The 19,979-nt window shown below is 40.6% G+C and overlaps 1 protein-coding gene across 1 annotated transcript in view; it reads left to right on the top strand.

Annotated features, from left to right (window-relative positions):
• Positions 1-19,979, top strand: part of LYST (lysosomal trafficking regulator) — a 234,708-nt gene that overhangs the window by 173,300 nt on the left and 41,429 nt on the right. Inside the window, exons 36-42 of the mRNA XM_056113655.1 lie at positions 654-799; positions 892-988; positions 3,161-3,222; positions 9,447-9,502; positions 11,897-12,049; positions 15,878-16,122; positions 18,688-18,754. Of these exons, the coding sequence (XP_055969630.1) occupies positions 654-799; positions 892-988; positions 3,161-3,222; positions 9,447-9,502; positions 11,897-12,049; positions 15,878-16,122; positions 18,688-18,754 (826 nt within the window). The remainder of the gene's footprint in view (positions 1-653; positions 800-891; positions 989-3,160; positions 3,223-9,446; positions 9,503-11,896; positions 12,050-15,877; positions 16,123-18,687; positions 18,755-19,979) is intronic.

Genomic DNA, 19,979 nt, shown 5'->3' with positions numbered 1-19,979 from the left:
TTTCTATAGTATCCTGGTTCAGTCCCCAACACCACTTGGCACCTTGGGAATTGCCAGGCGTGGCTCTTCAAACTCCGTAGCACTACCAGTTGTGACCCTGATGACCCCAGCCCAAATAGGTAGTTTTTACTACAAAACTGACCTAATTATGTTGCACTAGATATTGGCAGAAATGGGAAAAACGTTTTCTTTCTCTGCCTAATCACAAGTCTGCATACATCTTGCTACAGCATTCATGGTAGTCATGATATATGTTTTTAAAATGTAATAGAAAAATTCTGTGACAGAATTTGCCTCCATGGTGGTTTTTATTTAAATAGAGAAACTTTGACTTATTTGTTGTGTATGTGATGATTTTTTTAAACTGCAAGTACCAAAAATAATTTTTTTTTAAAAAACTACACTCTCACTGTCCTCCCATTGTTCATCGATTTGCTCGAGTTGGCCCAGTAACATCTCCATTGTGACAATTGTTACTGTGTTTGGCATATCGAGTACATTATGGGTCACTTGCCAGGCTCTCCGGGAGGGGCGGAGGAATCGAACTTGGGTCAGCCATGTTGGCCGCTTGCAAGGCAAATGCCCTACCCGCTGCGCTATCACTCCAAGTACTTCAAATTACTACTTAAAGCATTTTTTATTTTCATCTGCAGAGCAGTCTGGTATGACCCCATCTACTACCCAACGTCTTGGCAGTTGGATCCAACAGAAGGTCCAAATCGGGAAAGAAGGCGTTTACAGAGATGTTACTTAACTATTCCAAATAAGTATCTCCTTAGGGATAGACACAAGTCAGAAGGTAATAGTGTCTTCTCCATTCAACATAGAAACACAGTACATAACTCTGGTCCCTAAAAAAAAGGTAATGTATATACTTCTTTGCTCCAACAGATGTGGTCAAACCACCACTCTCTTATCTATTTGAAGACAAAACTCATTCTTCTTTCTCTTCCACTGTAAAAGACAAAGCAGCGAGTGAGTCAATAAGGTAAATTTTAATCATTAAAGATATTCTTTTTTGTTGAAGGAGTTGAAGATTTTAATAGTTAATTGTAGTGCTCATGCAGTATTTATTTTAGTTAATGCTATAGTTTTAGGAAAGATACCAAAAAGCAGATGAAGAAAATACTAGGTTATGGGGCTGGAGACATAGTACAGCAGGTAAAGTATTGGCCTTGCACACTGCCAGCCAAAGCTCTATCCACAGAACTATATGTGGTCCCTCCAGCACCACCAAGGGTGGTCCCTGAGTGCAGAACCAGGTGTGACCCAAAAGAAAATAAAAGAGTACTAGGTTAAATCTCTAAAATGCAAAAAAGAAAGGATGTTTCTTAAAGCTAAGGTTCTTTGGACTTCAGTCATTATACCTTAACCGTTGTTTGCGTACAGATATTTTTGTAGTTGACCTTTCCAGGGGGATTGGAGAGGGAGGATATAGAGAATGGGCATTATCATCAAAAGAAATGTAATATAGTGATTAAAGTTTCAAACCTTGCTTTCTCTTACTATCTGATATTACCATGTCATTTGGTCTATCTCAGATATACCCAAGGAGCCATAGCATTGTTGAATATTGAATAGATTGGTATATCTTAACTGTTGATAGCATTATAAATGACAATATCATGTCCGTTTTATAAAGAACAGATGCTCAAGAAAGATAAATTACTTGACAAAAGTATAGAGGAACGTGGGTCAGAGAGATAGTACAGTGGGTAAAGTACTTGCCTTGCATCCAGCGAGTCCAGATTTAATCCCTGACTTTGCACATGATCCCCTGAGCTCTGTTGGGATGATCCCTGAGCACAGAGCTAGGAATAAGCCTTGAGCACTGCCAGGTGTGCCCTCCACCCCACCCCATCCCCAAAAATGGGGGGGAAAAACACTAACAAAGGAGGGAAAAACAAACAAAAATAGAGAAACTTCTCGGGCTCAATACTACATTTATTTTCCTAGAATACTAGGCTTCTTTTATGTGTTTGTACTATCAGAAGGATGAAACAATCTTTACCTTTTTCTAGAAAATATAAAAGTTGAAGTCTCTTACAGATGACTGGTTAAAGAACATTTACACAATGGAGTACTATGTAGCTGTTAGAAAAGATGAAGTCATGAAATTTACATACAAGTGGTACTACATGGAAAGTATCATGCTAAGCAAAATGAGTCAGAAAGAGAGGGATAGACACAGAAAGATTGCATTCATCTAGGGAACATAAAGTAACAAAACAGGAGACTAACACCCAAGAAAGGCCGAGATTAGTACCAGGAATTTTACTCCATGGCTTGGAGGCCAGCCACACATGCTAGGGGAAAAGGGACTCAGATAGAGAAGGGAACACCAAATAAAGGTGTTGGGAAGATCCTCCCAAGATGGGAGAAGCATGCTGAAAGTAGACTATAGACCAAACATGATTGTCACCCATTGCCTCTTTTGCAAACCACAACACCCAGAAGGAGAAAGAGAACAAAAGGGTATGCCCTGCCACAGAGGCAGGGTGGGATGGGGGGCTGGGGGCTGGGAGGGATACTGGGATCCGTGGTGGTGGGAAATGGGCACTGGTGAAGGGATGGGTATTTGATCATTGTATAATTGAAACCCAAGCACAAAAATTTGTAAGTCTACAACTGTACCTCATGGTGTCTCACTAAGAAAAATAAAAAGTTGAAGTCTTTTGAAGTAATTGGATTCCTGTATTCTGCATAGAAAGGGTAGGGATTATTAGTCTTGTCTATTAAGTATCAATTATTCTGTTACCGACTAGGATGTTACAAAATGAGATAAAATAGAGCTAGTGAGACAACTGAAAGGGGTGGAGACATTACTGGGTATGTGCAAGGCCCAGGTTTGATCCCAGTTCTTTGTGGTCCTGTAGTATCAGCAGGTGTGCTTGGAGGTAGGAGTAGCCTCTAGATTTGTGGGAGTAGAGAATGGTCCTGCTCCCTAAACACCACTGCCCCACGATGTTTCTAAAATGGAGCAACTCTGGTAACACTGCAGAAATAATTCATTAGATAAAATAGTTTTATACTTTCCAATTTGGCCAAAATATTGGGGTGGGGACAGGCATTGCACTCAGGGCCTCCCACTCATTTGAATTACCTTTAAGACTCCTGGTCAAAACATTTAATCACTGTAACTTTATCAATGTTTTGGCAGAGTGAATCGGAGATGTATCAGTGTTGCACCTTCTAGAGAGACAGCAGGTGAACTGTTATTAGGTAAGTTACATTGTTAAAAGTTTTACATATTTTTCCTTTCTTAGATAATGCTTTGATACACTGCCATTAAGTAATTCTCTGATCTCTTTTCTAGTAAAGGCCCACCGAGAGTATTCGATGCTTGCCGGGCTCTCCGAGAGGGGCGGAGGAATCATGTGCTTTGCCTTAACATTATATATATATGACTTATCACTGTGTGACTGTCCTCCCATTGTTCATCAATTTGCTTGAGGGGGCACCAATAATGTCTCCATTGTGAGACTTGTTTCTGTTTTTTGGCATATCGAATACACCCGGGGAGCTTGCCAGGCCCTGCGGGCAAGGCACTCTCGGTGTCTTTCCTGTCTCTCCGAGAGGGATGGAGGAATCAAACCCAGGTTGGCCATGTGCAAGACAAACGCCCTACCTGCTGTGCTCTCGCTCCAGCCCGTATATGTGAGGGCAATCTGACTGTGACATTTGTCACCCTATTGATTGCCAGGGTTGGCTCGGCTGATCTGGCTGGCTAGGCGGGAGTCCCCTTCCTCCCTCACCACTCTATGTGCGTCTCTCCCAAAGCTGCGCTCTGGGTCAAAGAGGATGGCCTTCTCTAAATAGAGATGAACTGGTCTTTGGTAGAGGGTATATGAGTAGTTGCGCTCCCCTGCTAGAACCTCCATATGACTCATAAATTAAAGAAATGACCATTTCATTTTCTAAAAAGCATATGAGTAAGGTAAAGGTAAAGGCCCTCCCGTTGTTCGTCGATTTGCTCGAGCGGGCCCAGTAACATCTGCATCGTGAGACTTGTTGTTACTGTGTTTGGCATATCGAATACGTCACGGGGAGCTTGCCAGGCTCTGCCGTGCGGGCGAGATACTCTCGGTAGCTTGCCGGGCTCTCCGAGAGGGGCGGAGGAATCGAACTCGGGTTGGCCATGTTGGCCGCTTGTAAGGCGAACGCCCTACCGCTGTGCTATTGCTCCAGCCCAAAAAGCATATGAGTAGCTTTTTAATTTTTATAAGATTGACTTCATGAGTTTACATTTTAAGCGTTCTTTTTATGATAATTTCAATTTTTTAATGTGAAGAATAGGGATGTACTTATATGCCTACTGTTTTTAATAATCTGGTAAGAAATCTAATTTGAGTTTGTATTTCTCTACTGTGCCTATGAGAGAAAGGCCAAGATTATTAATTCAGTTATACTTATATACTCAATAGGGTTAAATTTGAAAGAATTTTTATTCCTCAAGAGTCAGGTATACCAATCTGTCTTAAATAAAGGACCAGTTTGTATGCTGTAGGCCAGTTGTTCTGAAACATGATCCCAGAATCAGCATTAGTATCACAAGGGAGCTTCTTAGAAATGCAGATTTTCTGACCCCAGCCCAGATCCATGGAATCTGAAACTGTGGGTGGATCCAGCAGTCTACTTTTTTTTTTTTTTGGATATCACTAATTCTGTATATTTAAGAGGTAAAAAAAAAAACAGTTGGTGCCAGCCGTTGGACTACGGATTTCATATACCTGTCCACATACTCTTCTTTTTTTTTTTAATTTTTATTAGTGAAACATCATGAGGTACAGTTGTAGACTTACAAATTTTTGTGCTTAGATTTCAATTATACAATGATCAAATACCCATCCCTCCACCAGTGCCCATTTTCCACCACTGCAGGTCCCAGTATCCCTCCCCATCAGCAGTCTACATTTTGATGCATCCTCCAGGGAGTCTGATGCAGCTGCTATTTATAGAGTCACTGGTGTAGACTAAAACTGTTACTCCCAAGGTCCAAAATGAAAAGCTTCAAGCTTGCCAGGATGAGTCCCATTGTCATAGGAATGAAGATCCAGCCAGACCAGTGCTCAAGAGTGAAGAGCTCACTTAGTTCACAGAACCATGGGATAGTTCCCATTATTTGGATGTATGACACAGGAACAAATAACATCCTGTGAAGCAGAAAGTTTGGGGAAGTATCTTTTAAAGACTATTCTGTTCTTCTGAGTGGTTAAGTCAGCACAAAAATTAAGATTTGGGGGGTGGGGGGGGCGGCTGGAGAGATAGCTAAGCCAACTGAGGGTATGCAACATATGCAAGAGGCCTGGGTTCCATCCCGCAGGCTCCACTGGGAACAAGCCCTGAGCATAAAGCCAGAAGTAGCCCTGAGCACCACCAAATGTGGACCAAACACAAATTATCTTAAGCAATGTTTTTATAAATTTTTTTATTAAAAAATTTTTTTAGATTTTGGTTCACATCAGGTTGTACTCAGGGCTTACTCCTGGCAGACTTGGGAGTGCCAGGGATTCAACCCAGGTTAGCACCTTGTAAGATAAGTTCCCTACCTATCTTACAAGGGAGCCAGTTCTCTTCCCTCCCCAAACAATTTTTTTTAGTTTTTTTATTTTATAAGTTACTTTACATTATTTGATTACTTTTAATATTCAATCACCCATCCCACCACCATTACACCTTCCCACCACCGAATTCAGAATCCCAAGCCCCAATCCCTGTCCCAAAACACAACTGAAAGAATATATTATGTATTATCTGTTATGAAGAACTTCTGAACATGCTTACAAAAAAGTGTTCATATAGAGAACAATGTGAAGATTGTTCTATTTGGGCAGAAGCCATTAAGACATTCTATAGGGTATCACTAACATGTTGTTAAAGTTTGGGTGATGTGAGCTTTGGTGTCTGTGTCTGAAAAAAAAAAAAATATATATATGCATATATTTTTTTTCCTCTATGATTTGTTGCCTACTGTCTGAACCCAATCAAATATGATGTGATAATTATGGAAAATGGGTAGGGAGTGTCTTATGCAGCTTTTGCGGCCCAGAGGCCAGCAAATACTTTCACTCATATGTGAAGCTCAGCCTAGAGTGTGGAAGGTGGCCTGGAGCGTGGCAGCAATTGGGTTGTGGAAGTCGGCTGCAGGGGCTGGGTGAGGACTCTCACCCGCCCCCCTCTGGGGTGCCCTGAATAAAAGCAGCCAGGAGCAGAGTCTGGTGGCATGGTTATGGGGGTCTCATTTTATGCTCCCTTCCAGAAGAAGCAGCCATGAGTTCTGGAGGGTGACTAATGAGGAGATTTTCTGGCAGGAGGTGGCTTTGGGTGTGACCCCTGGGTCATTGGAGACTGGGAAAATCAGGCAGATAATCTCTACTTCCAGTACCATTGAGCCCAGAAAAATTTGTTTTTAATCTCTTTTTGCTACAAAAGTTACTTTGCACCAGTGACTTCAGTTAATGACAAAATAAAGCAAATAAATATGCTGGTAATATAAGAATATTGGTAATAATAAATAACTAGTATTTGTTTAGAGCTGAGTGCCAGACCGTATTTTACATATATTCTAATTAAATTCCCACAGTAGGAATTATATGAAAGCCCCTTGGGGAAATGGTGAGTCAAAGCTGGTCAAAGCTGGCACTCTGGTGTTGGACTGACATGTTGAGGAAACCAACAGTATTCATGAATCATTAAGAGTATTGTAAATCACGGTACCTCAATAAAAATGGGAAAAATAAGATTTTTTTAAAAGTTTAATTCCCACAGAAACCATGTGAAATAGAGTCACCCCTCTCCATTTCCCGTCTTTTCTTTTTATAGGAACCACGCCCTGCCATGTGAACCCAGGGGTCAAATTTGGGCTTTTGTACATACTAGGCAGCTGCTTAACCTCTTGAGCTGTTTCCCCACACACCCAAACCCTCTTTTATTAAAACTTTTTTTTTATTTGAATCACTGTGATATGGACCCTTACAAAGCTGTTCATGATTAGATTTCAGTCCAATAGTCCAACAAAGGTTATCAAGAATATCCTTTTACCTACTTGTAATACTCAGATCTTGTCCAGCGTGATCATTCCCAGCTATTATTATCATACTGACCTCGTCTTTATCTTACCTGCCTTCCGCCCCGCACACACTTGTGGTTGATTTCAACCATTGACCAGTCCTCCTAACCCCTGTTTTCCCTGGCCATGGATGTTAGTCTTCTACTATATGTTTTTATATACCACAAATGAATGCAGTCATTCTATATCTGTCCTTCTCTTTTTTGACTCATTTCACTCAGCATGAGACTCTCCATGCCCATTCATTTATAGGCAGATTTTATGACTTTATTTTTCCTGACAGCTGCATAGTATTCCATTGTGTAGAAGTGACATAATTTCTTCGTCCGTTCATCTGTTCTTGGGCACTCAGGTTGTTTCCAGGTTCTGGCTATGGTGAATAGTGCTGCAGTGAGCATAGGAGTGCAGATGGTGTTTCTCCTATGTGTTTTTGGGCCCCTGGGGTATATTCCCAGAAGAGGTACAGTTGGGTCAAATGGGAGCTCATTTCCTACTTTTTTGAGAAATGTCCATATTGTTTCCAAAAAAGGCTGGACCAGTCAGCATTCTCACCAACAATGACAATGAAGGAGATTCCCTTTCTCCCCACATCCATGCCAACACTGGTTGCTCTTTTCTTTTGGATATGTGCCAATCTCTGTGCACACTCTTTTTTTTTTAATATACAGTTTTTTATGGGCTGGAGTGATAGCATAGCAGGTAGGGCGTTTGCCTTGCACACGGCTGACCTGGTCGGCTCAGATTCGATTCTTCTGCCCCTCTCGAAGAGCCCGGCAAGCTACCGAGAGTAACTCGCCCACATGGTAAAGCCTGGCAAGCTACCCGTGACATATTCGATATGCCAAACACAGTAACAACAAGTCTCACAATGGAGACGTTACTGGGCCTGCTCGAGCAAATCAATGAACAATGGGAGGACAGTGCTACAGTGCTACAATTTTTTATAAAGTGATTCACAATATTGCATTTATATTTAATGTTCGAACACCAGTCCCACCACCATTACACCTTCCCACCATCATATTTCAGGTATTTCCGTCTCGAATTCCAATCCTTGCCCCAAAGCAGAACCAAAATAATATGTTCTGTATTGTTATGAACACCAGCTGAAAATGCTACAAAAAAGTATCCTTAGAGGAAAGAGGGTGAAGATCGTTGTATTTCACCCAGGGGCCATTAAGCTCTTATGTAAGAAATCACTAACATGTTGTTTGATGTTGTGTACTTTTACATATATATATATATGTATGTGTGTGTATATATATATATATATATATATATACATATATATATAAAATCTTTTAAAAAATATTTCCCTCTAAGATTGATTGCCTCCTACTTTGAACTCTGTCAAATGTGGTGCGGTACTTTTGGAGTATGGATAGGGTGTGTGGTATGAAGTGTCCAGTTTGTATATCTGTAATACATTGGCCACACAGTCCAGGAGTAGGTTCACTCATGAGTAAGGCTCGGCCCGAGGGTGTGGAGAGCAGCCGTGAGCATGGATGCGGTTGAGTTCTGGAGGTTTTCAGCTGCCAGGGCTGAGTCCCTTGGGATGGAGAGGGGTCTCACCCAACCCCCTCCAGGGTGCCCCAAGTGAAACAGCCTGGCATGGGGTCCAGCGGCATGGTTATGGTGAGTGTTGTGTTACGCTCCCTTCCAAGAAAGGAGATGAGATCTGGATGGTGGCCCATGATGAAATTATCTCGCACCAGCCAGAGGTGGCTTATAGGCATGGCTGATTTGTTGCTGGAACAGGGGTATACGGGCAGGGGAATCTCCGTTCCTGGTCCCGTTGAACCCAGAGTTCTCAGTCACAAAGTCCCGCACACCTGGTTTTTCCAAGGATTCACTCATGGGTGAGGCTCAGCCTGAGCATGTGGAGAGAACCGTAAACTGAACCCTCTTTTTCATAAGGAGATTGAGAAACAAAGAGATTAAGCAACTTGACTAAAAATCATGATTGTTCAAAATCATTTTACCGAATATCAGAAATTGTTTCTGGTTTCAGAAATTTAAATTCTGATTGACACCAGCAGCCCCTACTTTTAAACATATAGGGTAATAGTGGGATTGGAGCGATAGCACAGTGGGTAGGGGTTTGTCTTGCATGCGGCCGACCTGGCTGACCCAGGTTCGATTTCTCCATCCCTCTCAGAGAGCCCGGCAAGCTACCGAGAGTATCTCGCCTGCACGGCAAAGCCTGGCAAGCTACCCGTGACGTATTCCATATGCCAATAACAGTAACAAGTCTCACAATGGAGACATTACTGGGCCCACTTGAACAAATCGATGAACAAGGGGAGGATAGTGACAGTGACAGTGATGGTATTGGTGTACATTTCTTTAAAAAACTCACACCAGTTATCTTATGCAGGTAAATGTGGAATGTATTTTGTAGAAGATAATGCGTCTGATACAGTTGAAAGTTCGGTGAGTAGAGACTAAAATTTACATTTATGTCACTTATTGTCACTCTGTATATAGATTTGTGTGAATTCTAAATAATTTTTAAAGGTAATTTTTTAAAAGAAGTTGAATTTCCTTAATGTAGGGTCTTAGTCTCAGAGAATTATTTTAAGTCAAATTCTAAAGTATTCATGTTATTTCAGTTTATATCCATTCTTTCATATTCCAACCCTGAGTTGTAACAAATAAATGCCCCCTTCAGCTCCTAATTTACTAAAATTTACCAAGTACAATTTCCTTCAAAAACAGGAGAGACCTTAAAGGAGGGGCACACGTGCTTTGCACATGGGAAAGTTAGGTTCAGTCCCCAGTACCAATACCAGGTGGGTCCCGGAGTACCACAGAGAGTCTCCCAAAACTGAAAGTCTTTCTTTTCTTTTTAATGAAGCAAAACAGTTTTTATTGAAAGAAATTTACATAGAAAGTTGTGAGGGGAGAAAATGAAAAGAATACCTGTTCAAGTGAGAACACACAGTTATAATTCTTAAGAGATATTTTTCCTAATTAGTCCAGACTCTTGGCCAAAAGAGAAATGTTTCCCAATTATTCTTCTCAATTGATGGGTGCATTTGTTCACCTACTTTCAGGGGGGTCAGTGGGTATATGTCCCATCTAGGATTTGGACTGTCTGAAGGAATCTCAGTTCCACATTCTGATTTAGAGAGCCCAAGGCCTCATCTTTTGTTCTCAAGTGAATGGTGACTTAAGTTACTTCATTTCTGAAACTGTGTATATGTGCATGTGTGTGTACATAATAGATGACTGGATGGTTACAGTGTCACTTCACCCAAAGTGCTGTTTGGTTTTGGTTTTGTTTTGTTTTCTAATTTCTGTATTTTCTAATTCTGTCCTGGAAGTTCTATTTTTCGTCATTGCAAACTCAGCTCTATGCGTAAGAAGCTATTTGCTTAGTAACAGAAATTGGTCTTAAAAGTCCATCTACTATTTGATATTCCGGAAAATGGAAAATAAGGAGGTAGTAAAAAGATCAGTAGGTTTAGAGGGAGAGGGGTCAGAGAGATAGTACAGCAGGGAAGGAACTTGCCTTGCATATGGTCAACCTGAATTCTATGTCCATCACAACCTATGGTCCCCTGAACCCTGCCAGGAGTGATCCCTGAGTACAGAACCAGGAGTAAGCCCTGAGTACTGCCAGCTGTGACCCCCAAGAAAACAAAGAGAATTAAGATACCTAGTATTAGTTCATCAATACTAAAATGAGTAAAAAATGAGTCACAATAATAATATAAGATGTTAATAAGAAGACTGAAGGCAGAGAGGTTATACACATGGGAATTTTATACATCAGCTCAGTTTTCTATAAATGTAAAACTGCTCTAAAAAAAATAAAGTATCAGAGAGATAGCCCAAGACCTAAGCATGTGCAAAGCATGATTTGTATATTGGAGTCCCAAGTGCAATTCCCAGCATCACATGATCTCCCAGTCACTGCTGGGAGTGATATCCCACCCCAAGTCCTTAGTGGGCCGTAGCTCAGAAGCAACAAAATAAAAGTCTAGGACCAGGGATGTGATTCAGCAGTATAGTGTGTGTGAAGCCCTGGGTTCAATCCTCAGCATTGTTAATAACAATAGTAGTAGCAACTATAGTAAATAAAAATAATTTGGGGGGGCTAGGGAGCAAGTACAGATTTAAGCCTTGCTTGTGGCTGCAGCTGTGACAGTGGTTCAGATCTCAGCACTGTCCATGGTCCCCCAAGCACCTTGCTGTGTGGCTCCCAAGCACTTCTGGATATGGCCCAAACACCCCCCAAGATAATAAAATGAGCTTTCATTAAGATTTTTTTCTTCCATTTTATTCAGCATTTCGAAGTGTTTTCTAGTAGCAGAAGTAGAGAATTTTAACTGCCATTTTCTACAAAAAGAGTATTTCCAATTTCATTTTGGTATCTCTTTTGATTTGTGGTTTTTGCCACACCTGGTGGTGCTTGAGAGACCATGCGGTGTGAGGAATTGAGCCTCCCACATGCAGAGCCTACACTCCTATCCTTTGAGCCTTCTCCCTGGCCCCATGGCCCTCAGTTTGACATCTTATTTTGGGAGGTCTGCCAACCTGTGCTCAAGAGTCTGGGGAGTCCTCCCAGTGACTCTTGATCAGCTGGGCCAGCTGCTCAATGCAAGGGCCCCAGGATGTGGTACTGCAAGGTATTACCTGACCCACCCAGTAGTGCTTATGATGCTTGGGGCACTATGAGGTACTGAGAACACATCCAGGGCCAGTCTCATGTAAGACATGTACTCTAAGCACCAGGCTGTTCTCTCCTTTGATCTAAAAATAAAATGATTGTTTATATAACTTATGTAAAGCAAATATTTGTATCTGTTTTGTTTGTCTTAGAGCCCTCAGGGAGACTTGGAACCAGCATCCTTTTCCTGGACATATGAAGAAATTAAAGAAGTTCACAAGCGTTGGTGGCAATTGAGAGATAATGCTGTAGAAATCTTTTTAACAAATGGTAGAACACTCCTGCTAGCGTTTGATAACACTAAGGTAAATTCAGCTTTATTAATGGAATCTTTTTTAAATGACCATAGGCCCAGTGTAAGTAATACTCATGCTGACTATATGAAAATTTTAACTTTAGTTCACTATTTTTAAAATCAAATAAATATTGCCTTGAATCCTAAAGCAAACCATTGGTTATGTAAGGATTATTTCTTGGGACCAGAAAGGTAGTGCAGCAGGCATGGCACCTGTCTTGCACAGATTGAGGGGGCAGATCCCTGGCATATACATAAGCTCTGTGAGCACAGTCTGGTGTGACCCCTGTCACACCAGGCTGTGCTCAGGGATTATTTCTGTCTAAAAGGGATTATATCTGTCCTCCAAAACCATATGAAACTCCGATTTAATACAAAATTATTATATCTGTAAAAAGTAAGCTTCTTAAAAAGTAAGCTAACTTATTTTTTAGTTTAAATTTAGTAGTAGATTCCAGGTTTTTTACAAACTCTTATTGGCATCCACATGCCTTCAGCATTTGTCTTCTCTCCTTCATTGAAAAACCAGTCTCTTGGGGAAAATTGTGTACTCTTGCTGCCTTCTCTCCAGTTCTCATTTGAAATGTTGAGCTTCATAATTCATATTGTCCTTACTCTTTTATCTAACAGTCATTTCTTCCCAATGTTGTTTGCAGAAACTTCTTTTAAGTGTCTCAGGGTTTGTTCTTCAGATATCTTTTCTTCTCAGCCTTTCTTGTGACATTATAAGTTACCTATAGGATCTGGAGAGATAATACAGTGGGTGTGGCTCTTGCCTTTCACACAGCCAACCCAGGTTTTATCCCCAGCACTCTATATGGTCCCCCAAATCCCTCCAGAAGTGGTCTCTGAGTGCAGAGCCAGGAGTAAGCCCAGCAACTCTGGGCCACCAAAAACCAAACCTTGAGTGGTTTGGGCTGGTGTTCAGCCCAAAACTAAAAATAAAATAAAAGCTACCTGACAGTAATCTCGCAGTCTGCAAATTTGTAACACAGCCCAAACATCTCTCATGAACATCACACTCAAATATATCTCTACTTAGCATCTCCAGTGAGGTCCCATTGCCAACTTAAATTTAACATGACTGAAAATTGCACTTCTAAATCTTCCCCGAGTATCTCATTTCGATTTCCCCAGCTTAATGAATGGCAACTTTAGCTTGTTTTTGTTTTCGAGGCCAGAACCTTAGGATTATTTTAGAATCCTCTTATTTTCTCATCCCTCACTTCCCAGTAAGTTCCAGTGACTCTCCCTGATATTATTTATCATTCAGAAACTGGCCATCCCCACTACTGCACTCCTAGTCTACAGCACCACCGCCTCTTGCTTAAGTCATAAAAAATAGCCTCACTGATTTCACTGTTTCCATATTTCATGCCTTTCCTCTGCTCAAAATCTCAGTTAAAGCCAAAGAGTCCTTAGGATAATCTATTGCATTGAATAATCTGGTACCTTGTTACTTCACTGGCCATGTCATCTATATTTTATCCCTTTCTCTCTGGTTTCCTTATTAAATGCCTCTGGCTCTTGGCACTTACTATTTTCTGGAGTGCATTGCTCAGCCCCTCATTTTTTTTTTCACATTCCCTGACCAAAAGTTTTCTGAGACGTTCCCTAGGTATTTAGAATGAGAGCAGACCTCCTCTTTAGTACTTTCTCAGATCCCTTATTTTTTTCATTTGTGTCTGTTTTCTCTATGACTTAATAACGTCGGGCTGGGAGCAATAGCACAGCGGGTAGGGCGTTCGCCTTACAAGCGGCCAACATGGCCGACCCGAGTTCGATTCCTCCGCCCCTCTCGGAGAGCCCGGCAAGCTACCGAGAGTACTAGATATGCCAGACACAGTAACAACAAAGTCTCCAATGGAGACGTTACTGGGCCCGCTCGAGCAAATCGACGATCAACGGGAGGGCCTTTACCTTTACCTTTTACCTTAATAACGTCCAACATTGCCTCCCTACAGAATACAGTGATTTTCCTTTCCTTTTTTGGTTTGGTTTTTGATGTTGAGCCATACCTAGCAATGTGCATGGGTTACTCCTGGCTCTGCACTCAGAAATCACTCCTGGCGCTGCTCAGGGGATCATATGCTGGGGATTGAGCCTGGATAGGTTATATGAAAGGCAAGTGTCTTACCTGCTGTATTATCACTCCAGCATCCTGCAGTGATTTTGTGTAGTGTGTAGCTTTTGCTACATTGAGTACTACTGAACTATTCAATGGTACTTGAACCTCAGTATTTCAGCACAGACATACAGGTGTGTATATTTATGGTGCTGAAATATTTGAGCAAATATTTGTTGATTGGATGAATGGTTACTTTTTCTTGTGGAGTTTAGTGCACAGTCATATCACGTCTGTCCTATCAAATTTAACTTCAGCAATTGGCAATCTTCATAGAGGTTGGGTTATTTGGTTTGTTTTTTTTAGTGTTCCAGAGCTGAGGGGGTGCTTTCTATGGCACTCAGAGTACCAGGTAGTGCCAGGGATTGAACCCAGGCATCCAGTTTTCTGAGCTATATTTCCCTGGCCAAGATACAGCTTCTTAAGCACTCAGTGCTTTCTTGTTTTATAACTGTAGCTTTATTTTTTTCCATTCTTCTCTTTTACCTTGTCTTTGTTTGGAGGCCATATCCAGCAGCGCTCAGGGTTACTCTTGGCTCTGCACTCAGGAATCATTCCTGATAGGCTTGGACTATATTTATTTTCCCATTATAACAAATCACTGTCTGTATAGCACTGTCCTCCCGTTGTTCATCAGTTTGCTCGAGCGGGCACCAGTAACATCTCTATTGTGAGACTTGTTGTTACTGTTTTTGGCATATCGAATAAGCCACGGGTAGCTTGCAGGATACTCTCAGTAGCTTGCCGGGCTCTTTGAGAGGATGGAGGTATCAAACCTAAGTCAGCTGCATGCAAAGCCAATGCCCTGCCCACTGTGCTATCACTCCAGCCGATTATAACTAATCAGTAGTGAAAGTCAGATATCCTATATTACATGGGATAAATATTACCCCAGAATTGCCAATATAGCTGTAGCGCATAGGGTGTAAGCAGGTCTGTTTAATTCAGAAAATCATGATATATATCTATGACAGGTTGTATTTATTTAGATGGAAACTTTTTTTTGCTTTTTGGGGTCACACCTGGTGATGCACAGGGGTTACTCCTGGCTCTGCACTCAGGAATTACCTCGGCGGGGCTCAGGGGACCATATCGGATGCTGGGAATCGAACCCGGGTCAGCTACGTGCAAGGCAAACGCCCTACCCGCTGTGCTATTGCTCCAGCCCAAGATGGAAACCTTTTTTTTTCTTCATTCAAACAAAAAATCTTAGGATCGATATATAAATGATTTGTTCATGCAAATTTCCTTAGTTTTTCATTAATAGATTTCTCAAATGACAGAATGTACTGATTCCAACATTTGCAAAAAGTTCTGGATTTGAATCATTAATATTGATCATCAAACTATTAATATTATTAGGAAAAAAGGTGTTTGTTTTTAATTGGTATTAGTTGGGGTCAGAGATGGAGTTCAGGGATTAAAGTTCTTTCCTTGCGTGATGCTGACCCCAATTGATTCCCCAGCACCACGGATGGTGCCCCATGCACTGCCAGGTACATAGAGCCAAGAGCCCCTGAGTTTTGCCAGGAGTGGCCTAACCCCCCCAAACACATACACACACACACACACACACACACACACACACACACACACACACGGGAAAGAAATTGATAGAAATTCCATAATAGTACAGATTTCAGGGAGAAGTGTGTCAATAAAACAGTGTCAATATTACTAAAAATAATATCTGGGTTTTTTTTTCTCTTGTAGGTTCGTGATGATGTATATCACAATATATTAACAAATAACCTTCCTAATCTTTTGGAGTATGGCAATATTACTGCTTTGACAAATTTATGGTATACTGGACAGATCACTAATTTTGAATATTTGACTCACTTAAACAAACATGCTGGCCGATCCTTCAATGATCTCATGCAGTATCCAGTGTTCCCCTTTATACTTGCTGACTATGTTAATGTAAGCCTTGACCTCAGTGATCCATCAGTCTACAGGTAACTAAAAATATCATCACCTTTTGGCTTTGTTAATATGTGTATTCATTTTGTTAAAGTTCTTATATGAGAATTTTTAAGAATGTTTAAAAATAGAATGAATAAATATTGATCTACAATGTCTTCCTACTTCAGCTTAAAAATGTAAAAATATTTGCCAAACTCACAACTTCTGTTTTATTTTTTTTTCTTTTATTTAAAATAAATAACAAACATCTTTTATGCCACTTCAATTCACATCTCTTTTTTTTATTAGATTTATTTATTTATTTATTTTGAATACCCATCCCTCCACCAATAACCATTTCCCACCACCACGGATCCCAGTAACTCTCCCACACCCCATCCCCCACTGCCTCTGTGGCAGGGCATTCCCTCCTGTTCTCTCTTTCCTATTGGGTGTTGTGATTTGTAAAATGGTTAAGCCCGATTTTCAGGGAGAAACATTGGATAATTTACTTTCCATTGATCACTTTACATATAAGGAGATGTCACACAGCCACTTATGCGGCTGCACGGTTTGGAGTAAGAGTTCTGGTTCCTGCATAACCGAGTTATGCTTATAGAGGCTTATGGTCACCGGGGTTCCCTCTGGAGGAGGCAGGATGCGGCACCTACCCCATCTGGGACTTCCTGTTGATCTTGGCCCTCTTCGGGACCTGGAGCATTCTCCGAGAGCTGTGGAGCCCTCCCCCCCCCCACCCCTTTCTTACAATTCACATCTCTTAAAGAAAAAAGGAAATTTGTTTTTAGGGGTTGATGTTCACTATTGGTGCTTCGGTTCAGGCAATTCCCAATGGTATTTGGCCTGGCAGTACAAGTTATGTTTAATATAGCCATTAAAGTTTTTATGCCCCACCCCAAATTATTCCATGCATTTTACTTGGTATTTTAGTTTTTTAACAATATACAAAGTAGATTTAGTTTCTTTCTCATATTGTAATCAATGAAAACTGAAATTTTGTTTGATAAACTTGTATTCAAATGCTAAAAAGCAAGTCAATACAGTTTTCAAGAAATCAGATTCAATATATTCATTAATAAAACAACAGTGGTGGGTCTGAGAGATTAGTACAGGAGGTAAAGCACTTGCCTTGCCTCCCTGGTTTAATCCCTGGCACCATATATGGTTCCCCTGAACACAGCTAAAGATCACTCCTGAGCAGAGCCAGAAGTAGCCCCTAGGCATCCCCGTGTGTGACTCAAATCCCCCACCCAAGAAAAAATAGCAATGATACTTGAGACACTTTTGTAAGCATTAAGCAATTTACTTACTACTGGCATAAATAGATGCAATAATTTTTTAGAAAGGCAATTTGACATTAAGAACCAAAGTGAAAGATAAAGCAGAACAACTGTGGAAAATACAGTAAAATGGGTTTGCAGCCAATTTTCAGTTTATCTGTTTAACAGTAATTTCTGATTTTTCATCAATATTTTTTTAAAAAAACATTCAATATCATTAGAAAATTATTTTTATATAGTCTCTGAAACTTTTCACCTTTTAGGGAAAGATTTTTAGCATTTTCAGAGTATCTTTGAGTGAGTTTTTTTGTCATTTCATTTCATGGTTTTATGTAACATGTAACATATGGGGATGGAGCGATAGCACAGCGGTAGGGCATTTGCCTTGCATGCAGCCAACATGGCTGACCCGAGTTCGATTCCTCTGCCCCTCTCGGAGAGTCCAGCTAGCTACTGAGAGTATCTTGCCCACACGGCAGAGCCTGGCAAGCTACCCGTGATGTATTCGATATGCCAAACACAGTAACAACAAAATCTCCAGTGAAGACGTTACTTGGCCCACTCGAGCAAATCGATGAACAACGGGAGGACAGTGGTTGGTTTATGTAACATATAGGAACATGTGAAATGAAGAATTACATCTTCACAGAAGTTGGTAATATTACTTTAGAATTTTAGACCTCCCTAAAATTACTTGGAGAATCACTAATTCATTGTGTTGCTCGAGTGATAAATATGTCTGTGAAATACCATTACTTGCAGTTTGTGGTACCTGCCTTCCTGCTTTCGACTGTGAATTTAGTTGAATCACAACTTAATCCACTGCTTATTTTCTGTGTCCGTAGTTTTTTACATGTAAGTTCTGATTATCTGTGTAGAGCAAATAACTCCAACTTTTTTTAATCTAACCCTAATAATTACATAATGTTACCCATAGTGATCAAATTTTCTGTTCCAAATTTCCAAATTCCTGCCCTTCTCTGCCTGAGTATAGAATGTGGGAAATGAAGGCAGAAATTTCAGGAGCTTTGTAGGAATCACCTGCTAGAGAAAGCCTTTGTGTATTTCAATTCTGAAGGAACTAGAGGAGAGGAAGGAGAGCAGCTTCTCTGCTTGTAGTCACAATTTAGGAATATGAGATGCCAGTGTGAATCTGTCCAGAAAATGTTCTGCCGCACCAGCTAATGAAGTCAGGAGTTTAGGTAAACAGCCCCAAGATGCCAGGCCTTACATTGATCATGTACTGTATTATGGGATGCAGTTATCTCAGCAGTCTAAGCCTAACAAAAAATTTCATATTTTCTACATCATCTCTCATAGAAATCTCTCTAAGCCTATAGCTGTCCAGTATAAAGAAAAAGAAGATCGTTATGTGGACACATACAAGGTAGCTTTGTTTTTCTTCATACTTAAAAAATACCCTAGAGTTCTGATATATATAAATATGAGTTTTACCTAATTTAAAATGTAAAAGTACTGATTTTTCTGGTTATTACTTGTGCCTTGGTTGTCAGTCGACAAGAGATCGTTTTTATAAATATGATTCTGTACTAATGCCCTGTAAACCCTTTGTTCAGGAAAGGAAACATATAATGGCATAAATTAAAAGCTAATACACTTTATATTAAAAATACATCATCATATGTCTCATAAAAATTACAAATGACTTCCAGGTCCTGCTACTTGCATTCCCAATTTAATTTATATGACTATATCAGTGTATTTTTCTGTGCCATAACCTGGTTTTATTCATATTTTACAAAATTTGCAGTTGTGTATTGACAGTATAGGACTTTAAATTTTGAAATAAAACCTATTTCTGTAAATTAATAAAAATTTGAAAAAAATATTTTTTTTCTGGGCTTTTTGGGTCACATCCAGCAATGCTCAGGGGTTACTCTTGGCTCTGCACTCAGGAATCACTCCTGGCGATGCTCAGGGGACCATATGGGATGCTGAGAATCAAACCCGGCTTGGCTGCATGCAAGGCAAACACCCTACCCACTGTGCTGTCGCTCCAGCACCTGAAAAAAATCTTGAAAAAATTCTTTAGCCTCCTGTTGCATTCTTCAAAACAGTATCTTCAGTGCAGCTAAAGCAGTTTTCTCATATTTCATCATATTATTTTATGCCACTTCCTACTAGGATGTAGACCTGGGTGTATATCCTACAAAGAGTCCCCCCAAACATCTTATAAACATCACTGTTTGATTTTTATGCAGCTGAAAATGGAGCATGCTGTAAGGATTAAGAAGTGACTCTAGAAAATATACTGTCCCCTGACTTTGTTATCAGAGCCAAAAGCAGCTATGGACGATAAGAATAGGACGGATGGGAAATATTTGACTGTGTTTCCTACTTTATGCTGGAAGATAGGAGCGGTGGGGGAAAAAAACACTATATATTATATATGTGTTGTTTTTGTTTTGTTTTGGGGTGATTCTCAACCAGCTGGGCCTGCAGTTCAACACAAGGACCCAAGACAGAAGGATGTCATACTATTTGGACATATATCCTGCAGTGCTAGGATTACCCCAGCTAGTCCTGGCAGTGCCCAGGGGTCTTCAGGGCTGCACCTGGTGATATTCAGGGGATCTTGTACTGACAGTAAC

This window comes from Sorex fumeus, unplaced genomic scaffold (genome assembly GCF_029834395.1).
Source record: "Sorex fumeus unplaced genomic scaffold, SorFum_2.1 ptg000021l, whole genome shotgun sequence".
In the NCBI taxonomy this organism is placed as follows: domain Eukaryota; kingdom Metazoa; phylum Chordata; class Mammalia; order Eulipotyphla; family Soricidae; genus Sorex; species Sorex fumeus.
The sequence above is the reverse complement of the archived record's forward strand: the minus strand, read 5'-3'. Positions and strand labels throughout refer to the sequence as shown.